The sequence below is a fragment of the Phoca vitulina genome, unplaced genomic scaffold (genome assembly GCF_004348235.1).
Source record: "Phoca vitulina isolate PV1807 unplaced genomic scaffold, GSC_HSeal_1.0 scaffold44, whole genome shotgun sequence".
Taxonomy (NCBI): domain Eukaryota; kingdom Metazoa; phylum Chordata; class Mammalia; order Carnivora; family Phocidae; genus Phoca; species Phoca vitulina.
The window spans coordinates 552,263-563,455 of NW_022589747.1; the positions used below are offsets into that span (position 1 = coordinate 552,263).

Sequence of the window (11,193 nt, forward strand, 5' to 3'; positions counted from 1 at the left end):
GTTTCTTATTTCTGTTTGGATCGGTCGTCCTTAGCGTGCAGAAATGCATCTGCGCTCTGAGTGTTGATTTTTTTATCCCGCAACTTTGCTGAGTTCGTTCATTCTAATTTTGGGGTTTTCTACATATGAGATCATGTCATCCACACACAGATAATTTTATCTCTTCCTTTCCAATTTAGAGGCCTTTTATCTTCTCCCCCAGCTGCTCTGGCTGGGACTTCCAGTGCGAGGCTGGATGCGAGCAGTGACGTGAGCCTCCCAGTCTTGTTCCTGATCTTAGAGGAGAAGCTCAGTCTTGCACCACTGAGTATGACGTTTGCTGTGGGCCTTTCACATCTGGCCTTTATCCCGTGGGGGCAGTGTCCCTCTGTGGCACGAACGTGCGTGTGTGGGGGGGTGCACATCACCAGGGGAGACCCTTTGCTGGGCGTCGCTTCCGGAAGGCAGCTCGTTCCCCTCGTGGGGCCCGGCGCCGACGGTGGGGATCTGTGCGGAAGGCTTCAGTGTTTGTAACCTCGGGGGGAGCCTGAGCAGAGGGATCAGACTCCGTTGCCCTGGACTTCCGGGATGGGCTGTTCGGAAGAAGGAACTGGCATCACTTGCGGTCTGCAGCTGGCCTTGGCCTACTGTGCGCTGCGCACCCTGTGCTTCTCAAGGCTCTCTTGGCCTGGATGGATTCGGCGGCATCCGGGGCTGGTGCACATTGGCAGCTGCGTGTTGTGGCGTCTGCCCGTGTCATGGCCCTGCCTTGGGGGCCCCACTCGTGCACGGCAGCAGCGGGAGGACCCCGGGTGTCCTCCACCAAGTCCTGAGACAACCCCGGCCGCGGGGATTCTCTCGTAGGAACCCACTTCCAGCGGGTCATCCCAGAAGATGGCCTTGCAGCCCAGAACCCGGAAAATGTCAAGAGACTTCTGTTCTGTACGGGCAAGGTGTACTATGACCTCACCCGGGAGCGGAAGGCACGGGGCATGGCGGAGCAGGTGGCCATCACGAGGATCGAACAGGTGAGGGTGGGCGGTGCGCAGCCGGGGCCCCGAGTCTCCTCAGAGCTTGTGGAGCATCCCCCCGGGGTCGCTCTTGGCTCCCTCCTGACCGCGCCCCTCGCTCTGTCCGCAGCTCTCCCCGTTCCCCTTCGACCTGCTGCTGCGGGAGGTGCAGAAGTACCCCAACGCCGAGCTGGGCTGGTGCCAGGAGGAGCACAAGAACCAGGGCTACTACGACTACGTGAAGCCCAGGCTGCGGACCACCATCAACCGTGCCAAGCCCGTGTGGTGCGTGGGGACCCCGAGAGCCGCGGGGGCTGGGCCGTCCGTGGCTTGGCCCTCACGCCCGCTGTCACCCCCTCAGGTATGCCGGCCGGGACCCCGCCGCCGCTCCAGCCACCGGCAACAAGAAGACCCACCTCACGGAGCTGCAGCGCCTCCTGGACACGGCCTTCGACCTGGACGCCTTCAAGAACTTCTCGTAGACGCCGCCTGGGCCACTGCCCTCCGCAGCCACGGCAGCCCCTCGCTTCTCAACTAAAGAATGGTGCCTCGGCCCACACCTCCGCCCATCCGCTGCACCGCACCCCCCTCGCCCGCGTACCCGTTAGGCTGCTGTCCCCCGTGTGCTTGGCTGCCCCCCCCAGACCAGAGGCCCCCAGGCGCTGTGACTTCCGTCCAGCCGAGCATCCTTCGTGGAGGCCGCGGGGAGCAGGAGGAGAGGGAGCCCCTGCGGGTGTCCTGGGAGGGTCACCTGTGCCCCAGCCCTCCCGCTGCCCCCGCAGGACCAGCCTCGTGTGGCCTCCCAGGTACCGGCCGTCCTGGGTCGCCCAGCACGGGGGCTGCTGCGCCTGGACAAGGTGGCCGCCTCTTCCCAGCCCGAGCCCCAGGCCCCTCGGAGGGAGCCGTCGCTGTCCGGACTTCGCGGGGTGGGCCGGGCTCTGGTGGGGCTCTCCCTGCGCACGGAACCGCGGCACTGCTTGGGGCGGCTGGCAGGAGGGGGCCTGCGCCCGGCCTGGTACAGAGAGGGCAGGTCCGCTCTCTGCAGTGTCCACTCCCACCCCTCGAGAGGGTCCCGGGCCACGTGTGGGGGCCGTCAGGCTTCACCCACCTGGGGCTCAGGGCTCAGGCCAGGCTGCTGCCCGCCCGCCCGCCCAGCCGGCCCACTCCGACACCGTGGAGGCGGAAGGGTTCTTCTCTGTGCCGCCACGCCAGAGCCGGTCAGGAGGGGAGAGGAGTGCCAGGGCCGACGGGCAGCTGGAGGAGAGCGGTCGCTTCCCTCACCCGTCACAGGGACAGATCTGATTTATTTATTTTGGTTAAAAAAAAACAAAACAACTTTGCATTGCATTTGGCTTGACCCATAAACGAAGTTACCCTCGGGCCTGTCTGTGTCCTCCTTTCTGTCCGCCCTGCCCCTGCCCCCAGAAGAGGCTGACCCAGGCCTCCCCACCCTGCCTGGGAGGCAGCCCCTTGCTGCTCGGCCCTGTTGTGCCTGGTGCACCCCGCTCCTGCGCCTCCCCTGCTCCCCGGCTGGTCTGCGCCCCTGGAAGCCCACACAGCTCTGGCCTCTGCCGGGGCACCAGCCATGCCAGCAGGGCCCCAGGGGCTCCGTGGCCCCTCTTCACAAGAGCCCCGCCATCTTGAGCCCACAGCACAGCGTCCTTGGCCTCCTGGAGACTCAGGGAAAGGCCTGGGGAAGGACATAGAGGCTGATGACCACCCCATCCTCTAGGCCACACCTGGGTCCCTGTCCTTGAAGCTTGGAATCTCTTCCCTGTGTCCTTTGTGCTCCCTGCAGCTCGGGTCCTCCAGCCCTGGTGGGACGGTGGCCACGCACAGGCGGAGCTGGGCATGGGGTCTGGGCAGCCCAAGCAGCACACCCCTGTGTCTGACGCAGTCGGCTGGCTGGATTAGGGCACGTACACGGAGGGAGAGCCACGGGGGCATCTGTGCGGGGAGGGGGGACGCTGGGCCCTCCCAGGTCAGCTCTGTCCACTCGGCCTGTGGTCATCCCTGCCCCGTGATCGTGCGAAGGAAGAAGCTTCACATCCGAGAGAGCATCCCGTGTGCTCAGCCGGGGCTTTGGGGAGGACGAGTGTGTGAGTGCACGTCAGTGTGAGCACACGTGTGTGTGTGCATGCTCGGGTGTGCGTGGGCCTGCTGAGGGGGAGGCCCGGGGTTTTCTGGACGGACAGGATCTTTCAACGCCCGCACCAGCTTGAAAGCGGTGGGAGAGACTCGGCCGGCTCTGCTGGGGGTGTCGAGGCCTGAGCAGGCTGCAGCCCCCCGACGGGTGCGCCTGGGCCCAGGAGAGGCCTGGGAGTGGCACAGGTGGGCGGGGTTGTGACACGGTGCCCACCCACTGGGCTGACCCCACCTCCTCCAGTGGAAAGAGGGGGAATTGGAATCCATGTCGAACCTGTTTCTGCCCGGAGTGAGCCGGGGCCGTGAGCTCCCCGTCAGGACAGCATTCCACTGGGACTGCACTGAGCAGAGGCGGTAGAAACGGTGGAGCGAGCCTCACGTGTCACGGTGCCCGGCTCAGGCCCTGCTGCTCCCCCCGCCCCCGCCACGTGCCAGCCCCTCACCCACGGCCTCACCAGGCCCTTTGCAGCTGAGCTGTGAGTGACAGGACGCTGGTCTCAGGTATATCACAGTGACTTCGCACAGACAGCAAAGGGACGGGCTCCGTGTCCCCATCTGTGACACATACTTACAGCTACTGTTTCATGTGATGAGAATTTGCTCTCTTAGAAACTTCCAGTTGTGCAACACAGTATCATTAACTACAGTCACCGTGCTGCACACTAGACCCCAGGACTTCCCCACTGTAGGACTGGAAATGTGTACCTTTGGCCCCCTGCCCCAGGGCCTCAACAACCCTCCCTCCACCGCCCCAGCCTCCGGGACCATGACCTGAGCTGGCGGTGGACGCTTAACGGACGGAGCACGTGGGCACCCAGTGCATTTACTTCCATAAACTACCCTCTCAGCACTGCTTTAGTTATGGCTCACAAATTTCGATATGTTGTATTTTTTCATTTTCATCGGGTTTGGTTCATTTAAAAATCTTTCCTTGAGACTCCCTCTCTAAAATATGTGTTGTTTCCTGTTCTCTTTCTGTTATTGATTAGTGTGATTTCACTGTCACTAGAGAAAGGCACTCTATAGTGCCTTTCAGTTCTGTCGCACTCATTGACATTTGCTTTATGGCCCAAGATACGGTCCATCTTGGCGTGTGTTCCATGGGCGCTCAGAAAGAACGTGCATTGGGTGAAGTGCTCTGTCAATGTCCAGTAGATCCTGTGGGTTCAGGCTGTTGAGTCCTTCTCTGTCCTTGCTGATTTTCTATCTAGTTTCCCATCAGTTGTTGACAGAGAGGTGATGAAGTCTCCACCTAGAGCTCTGGGTTTCTCTGTTTCTCCTTTTGGTCCTCAGTTTTAGGTTCACATATTTTGTAGCTTTGTTGTTTGGTGCATGCATATTTAGGATTGCTGTGTCTTCTTGGTAGGTTGACCCTTTTTTCATTATGTAATGTTCCTCTCTGATAATTTTCATTGCTCTGAAGTCTACTTTATCTGAAAATAATAGAGCTGCCTCTGCTTTTCTTTGGTTAATATTTGCAGGTATATGTACAGCTTTGTTTATCTCTTTCCATCCTTTTACTCTCAACCTGCCTATAAGTGATTTTTTAAGTGAGAGTCTTGTAGGCAGCATGTATTTTTTATCCACTCTTCCAATCTTTGTCTTTTAATTGGTATACTTAGACCATTTACACTTAGCGTAATTTTTACTATGTCAGAGCTTAAATATGCCACATTATTTTTGTTTTCTGTTTGTTCTTTCTAATTTTAATTTCTCTCCTTTTTTCCTGCTTTTCTGTGAGTTACCACATTTTTTATAATTCCATTTTTATTTATCTATGCTGTTTTTGACCGTTGGTATTTGTCGATGGTATAGCTTTTTAGTGGTTGCTCTAGGTATGACATTACATATACATAACTTATCACAGTCTATTGGTGTCATTTTAACAGTTCAAGTAAAGTGTATCCCATTACCCTTCCCACTTAAAATATAATTGCCCTAAACATTTCCTCCGTGTACATTTAGAACCACATCAGACAGTGTTAAGTTCTGCTTCAACCACCAAACATAATTTAGAAGGCCCAGTTCTATTTTATTTAACAACATGTTTTGCTGTCTGTGTTTTTTTTCCTTTCGGGTATTCAAAGATGCTTTCTTTTATCATTTCCTTTCTGTTTAGAGAATGCGTTTTAGTATTCTTTTAGGGTGGGTCTACTGGTGACAAATTCTCTTATTTCTCCCACATCTGAGAATGTATTGGCTGCCTCTTAATTCGTGAAGGACATTTTTGCTGGATAGAGGATTCTGGGTTGACAGTTCTTTTAGTATTTGGAAAATGTGTCACTTCCTTCTGGCCTCCCTGGTTTCTGATGAGAAATCCTCTCTTGTATTAACTGCCCTGCATGGAACAATTTGTATTCAACTTCAGTTTTTAGAAGTTTGCTTATGATGTGTCTTGGCCTTGGTTTCTTTGGGTTTATTCACTCTGGGATTTGCTCACCTTCTTGAATCTGTATGTATCTGCCTTCCATCATATCCGGGATGCTTTCAGCTGCTCTTTCCGGGGGTGCTTTTCCAGCTGCCTTCCTTCTCCTCTCCTTCCAGGACTCTGATTAACACAAATGTTAGACCTTTTGTTATAACCCCACAAGTCCCTGAGCTCTGTTTTATTTTGTTTTTCCAGTCAATTTTCTCTCTGTTGTTCAGATTGGGTAATTTCTATTGTTCTTCCTTCCAGCTGCTTGATCGTCTGTCCTCTCCATTGCCAGTAAGCCTATCCATTGAGTTTTTAAATTTCAGGTACTGTATTTTTTACTTCTAAATATCCCATTTGGTTCTTCTTTATATCTTCCATTTATGAGGCATTCTGTTTTTTATATTTGTTTTGAAAGTGTTCAGAAGTGCTTGTTGAAGCATGTTCACATGGCTGCTTAAAATCTTGGTCAGATAATTCTAACATTTCTTTCACTTTGGTGTTAGCATCCTTGATTGTCGTCTTAAATTTGGTTTGATATCTTCCTGAGTTTTGGTACGACAAGTGCTTTTTCTTAAAAACTGGACGTTTTGAGTATTATGTTATAAGACTCTGGATCTTATTTAAATCTTTTATTTTAAATGGCATCTTCGTACATCACGTCAGCAGGAGATGGGAGAGTACCTCCTCACTACTGCCCGGCAGGTGCTCCCCACTGGGCCTCCACTCTCATCTCCGTGGCTGGGGGGGAGGGGCATGAGCATCTTGTGACTGTATCCATGTGGTTGGTCTCCCCTGGGGTTTGTACTACCACCGAGAGTGGTAAGTGCACCTCTGACCGCATGCACCTGGCTGGCTCAGTCAGTGGAGCATGCAACTCTTGATTTCAGGGTCATGAGCTCAAGCCCCACATTGGGCATGGAGCCTACTTTAAATAAATTACTTTTTTAAAAAGGGCTCGCACACTAAGGCCAGCTGAGGATGGAGGTCTCTGCTCCCCACTCACCCTTTGCTTGGGTAGTAGTGTTGGCTGGGCAGGGTTGTTATTGTCTCAAAGTTTTCAGTCCTCCTTGGCTGCCCCTTTCTTGGTCCCATGGCCAGAGACAGCTGGCTTTTCTTGGCGCTCTCTTGGTCCACACAGGTTGGTGTTTCTGGGTTGCCAGCTCCTCTAGCACCCAGTCTGGGATATGGGAAGGAGAAGAAAACTCAGCGGATTTACTGCTTGGCCATTCCTTGGGTTCTGAGGTCCCTAGTCTGTCTGCCTTCTTCAGAGACTTCTTATGTTGTATTTATATATAACGTCTAAGGTTTTTGTTGTACTTAGGAAGAATAGGGAAAGTATATCTACTCCATCTTTCCAGAAGTAGGGTCTCCATCAATAAGTGGTAAGAGTACAAACTTGTCCCGAGACCAAAAAATACGGGAGCCACTGACCCAAAGGAAATAAGGGAATAAGACATGTAGGAATCTGGGAAAGAAGCAAAGGAGTGAAAAGACAAGGAGTTGGAGAGGTTTGGGGTCAGTGGGTGGCCCAGCATGGCCCGAGCACAGCAAGCATGGAGAGTCCCCAAGGTGAAGGTAGGGGGTCACTGGGCAGAGCATGCAGCCATGGGCTCTGAGAGGAGGTGCGTCACATGCTGAGCTACGCTTCAAAGGGCTCACTCTGCTGGCTGAGGGAGGGAGGGACAGAGACGGGCCACCATCGCCAGGCTTGCACCTGCTCCAGGTGAGGCACTTGTCACCACTTCTGGTCATCACCGTGTGGGAGTCCTAGCCAGGGCGCTTGGGCAAGAAAATGAAATAAAAGACAGATGGCAAGAGGAGAAGTAAAACTATCTCCATTTGCAGATGATATGATCTCATATAAAGAAAATCCTACAGAATCCATTTTCAAAACTATTAGAATTACAAAATGAAGCAAGCTGCATTGCAGGATACAAGATCATTACGTAAGAATCTGTGTGTTTCTAGAACGTGGCAACGGACAGAATGAAAATGAAATTAGGATTCCGTGTACAACAGCATCAGAGAGATAAAGTGCTTCAGAATAATTACCAACAAAGTGTGAAATGTATACTCTGAAAACTACTAACTATTGTTCAGCACAAAGAACACCTAATCACATGAAAGACATCTCACGTTCATGGATCAAAAGGCTTAATATCGTGAAGATGGCATCACTCTCAAAAATTGATCTGCAGATTCAACATAATCCCTATCAAAATCCCACATTTTTCTGTAAAAACTGGCAAGTTGATTCTAAAATTCATACAGAACTTCAAGAGACCCAGCATATCCAAACCAACCCTGAAGAAGGAAAACAAAGTTGGAGGACTCACAGTTCCCCATTTCAAAACCTTCTACAGTGAGGCAACAGTGAAGTCAGTGAGTGCCGGCATGAGGACAGACCTAGAGACCAATGGAGTAGGACCGATAGTCCAGAAATAAACCTTCACTTGATGCTCAAGTGATTTTCAGCACGGGCTTCAAGATCATTCAATGGGGAAAGAATAGTGCTTTCAATAAATGGTGCTGGGACAACTGATACCAATAAGAAAAAGAATGAAGTTGGACCCATCATTTACACTATTTATTCAAAAATTAACACAGGGGCACCCAGGGGGCTCCTCCTCTCTGCTTGTGCTTTCTCTCTCTGTCTCTCAAATAAATAAATAAAATCTTTAAAAAAGAAAAAGAAAAACTAATACAATTTGCTAAGCCTGGGTGGGGCATGGGGTGGGGTCTGGGTGGAGTGGGGCCTGGGTTGGGGTCTGGGGTAGGGCCTGGGGTTGGGAGCAGGGGTTGGGGCTTTGGGGGGGGGCTGGGAGGCCTGGGGAGGGGGAGAGGGTGGGGTGGGACCTGCATTGGGGTCTGGGGTAGGGCCTGGGATGGGGGCAGGGGGTGGGGCCTGGGTAGGGTGGGGCCCGAGAGGCCTGGAGTGGGGGGTGTTTGTAGGGGGGTGGGGCCCAGGAGGCCTGCATGGGGCCTGGGCAGGTTTTCTCAGGAACAACTCTGAAGGGTCCAGGATCCCTACAGCAAAGAAGACAGCACCTTGCGCAGGGAGCCAATCCCTAACCTGCTGCCCCCCACCATTGCCATGACCCTCCTGTGGAGGCACCGGGACTAGCCACCCAGGCCCGGCCAGCCCCACCTCACCAGGGGCCAAGTAGACCCTTGAGAAGAAGCTTGGTCCCCTCTCCCTGCGTAAGCGTCCCTGGGAGACACGGCCCTCGAGCGCCACCGCGCCCCGCGGCAGCTCCCCGTCACCCCGAGTCTGACAGGGGCTCCCGGCAGGGCCACTCGGCGCAGCCTCGCAGACCCGCGAAAGCCCCTGTGCCCGGCCCACCCCGCCCCAATCGTTGGGGTCCCTATTGCCTACGACGTAAATCATAATGCACCTGTAAAGAAGGTCATCATCAATAGTGTCTTAGAGAATTTTAAATCTTTTTTACCGAATTTACAGATAATGCATTTCCTTCCTGTCGTTTTTTCATACCTTTGAAAAGACTCTGAGCCTTTATTTCCAGCCCCACACTTTGCGGGCTCGGATTAACGGTGGGAGCCCTAGCTGCCCGCCCCGGGCGCTGCCCCGTGCGCCCTGCTCCTGGAAGGCCTCCCGGGAACCGGGGCACCCTCCCAAGTCCCCCCGGCGTCACCCTCGGGCACCCACCCTGAGGCCGCGCTAGCACGGCACCTCCAGCCTGCCCGGGCACGGGGTCGCCGTCCCCACCCAGGGTCCCGCCACGCGCCCTACTCTCAGGTCTCCTCTGACCATTCCCCCAGGCCGGTCTTCTGGAGGTTTCTGAGTCCAGGCCAGCTCTGGAGGCCGGCCCCTGTGTGGATTTGTCATGATTAGATCCAGGTGAAACATTTCTGGTTGTCACTTCACCCGGGGGTGGGGGGTGGGGGTCTCTGTGTCCTTTCTCGGACGGCTCACCAGGGCACAGATGTCAGCCGCTCCCACGCTGCGTGAGGCTGACTTGGTCCTTCGGCTAAGGTGGTGTGTGACCAACATCTTTACTGTGAAGGTACTTTTCTCCACTCCTGAGGAATTAGTGGCCTGGAGGAAGAGCTTATGCTCCATAAATGTTTTTGTTGTTGTTGTTTTGTTTTGTTTTTAGAAACTATGTTGGCTGGGTGCTTGGGGGCTCAGTCGGTGAAGCGTCTGCCTTCGGCTCAGGTCATGATCCCAGGGTCCTGGGATCGAGCTCTGTATCGGGCTCCCTGCTCAGCGGGGAGTCTGCTCCTCCCTCTCCCACTCCCCCCTGCTCATGATCTGTCTCTCATGATCTCTCTCTCTCAAATAAATAAAATCTTAAAAAAAAAAAAAGAAGAAACTATGTTGGCATCCTACAACTTTGTATCCTGTTTTTCACTTAGCAAATCGTGAATGTCTTCTCATCATACCATTAAATACCTCCCAAAACGTGATTTGGGTCCTGCGTGAATTCCAGCCTGCGGAGGTATTTGACGTAACTGTTACCCACGAGAGTCGAACTATGAGCTTACTGGTGGAAGCTCTGTGCCGGCGGGATTTTTCTTCCGTTTTGCTGGTTGCCATGCTTTCCACCGAGAACAATACCTGGCAAATAGCAGAAGCTCAACAAAAGTTTTGAAGGAACGAATACAGCTTGAATCTAGTTTTTCAGTATCCCAGGGAAGGCCACAGCAAATGTCCTTGCATGTAAATCTTCACATTTTAGGAGGATCAGTTATAAGAAGGGAAACGTTTATGTGGATAGAGTGAAGGAATAAGGGTGCAAAGTCACGTATATGCTATAATCTCCAAACTGCAAAAATATGCGGAGAACCATCTGGGAAAAACAGACCAAAAAATTAACAGGGATTAACACTGAACATTTGGATGATGAAAGGTTCCCATTGATTACGAAAGTTCCTCTGTATTTTCTACAGTCGGAAGAACACTTGTATGCAAAGAAGTGGTAGCTTTTTCTTTTAAAGCTAGTCTTGCAAATCAAGAAGCGACAAAACTATGTGTGCTTAGCAGCCATTCATAATAACTGAGGGTCCGAGGTAACAACCAAGTGCAGGTTTTGGCCACTTTCAGAGTATCGTGTCCTCTCTGGTTTCACATTTTTTTTTTTTTAAGATTTTATTTATTTGAGAGAGAGATAGCGAGAGAGGGAGAGAGAGCATGAGTGGGGAGGAGAGGGAGAAGCAGGCTCCCCGCTGAGCAAGGAGCCCGATGTGGGGCTGGATCCCAGGACCCCGGGATCGTGACCCAGGCCGAAAGCAGCAGCTTAACCGACTGAGCCACCCAGGCGCCCCTGGTGTCACATTTTAAAAAGGATTTTGTCTAGCTGTCGTACACCTGGAGAGCGGCCCGTTGGAATGGGGCCCCGCACTCATGTGGCTGTTAACACTTAAGGGAGTGGGCTCGTGTGTCCTCCAGGAGGAGATTCAAGGGGATGGGAAGTTCCTTCTAATGCTTGAAGAGCTGTCAGATACCAAAGAGGGGATTCCCATTTTATGCAGTCCTAGAAGAAAGGTTTTGGGAAGGCATATTTTCCCAGTAAATAGGGAAGACTTTTCTAACAACCCATATGGTCAAAGATGAAAACACTGGGTAGAAGGGGGTGGACACCAAATGGCATCTTGAAGGGTCCCTGGGCAGTGGTCGCACTG

At 52.9% G+C, this 11,193-nt stretch overlaps 1 protein-coding gene across 4 annotated transcripts in view; it reads left to right on the plus strand.

Moving 5' to 3' along the window:
* Positions 1 to 2,387, plus strand: part of OGDH (oxoglutarate dehydrogenase) — a 70,832-nt gene extending 68,445 nt beyond the window's left edge. For 3 of the 4 annotated variants that reach the window (XM_032430483.1, XM_032430481.1, XM_032430482.1), the window contains exons 22-24: positions 844 to 1,007; positions 1,120 to 1,274; positions 1,351 to 2,387. In XM_032430483.1, coding sequence (XP_032286374.1) covers positions 844 to 1,007; positions 1,120 to 1,274; positions 1,351 to 1,471 — 440 coding nt within the window. In that variant the 3' untranslated portion in view covers positions 1,472 to 2,387. The remainder of the gene's footprint in view (positions 1 to 843; positions 1,008 to 1,119; positions 1,275 to 1,350) is intronic. The other variant, XM_032430484.1, reaches the window with a different exon arrangement.
* Positions 2,388 to 11,193: the final 8,806 nt, after the last annotated feature.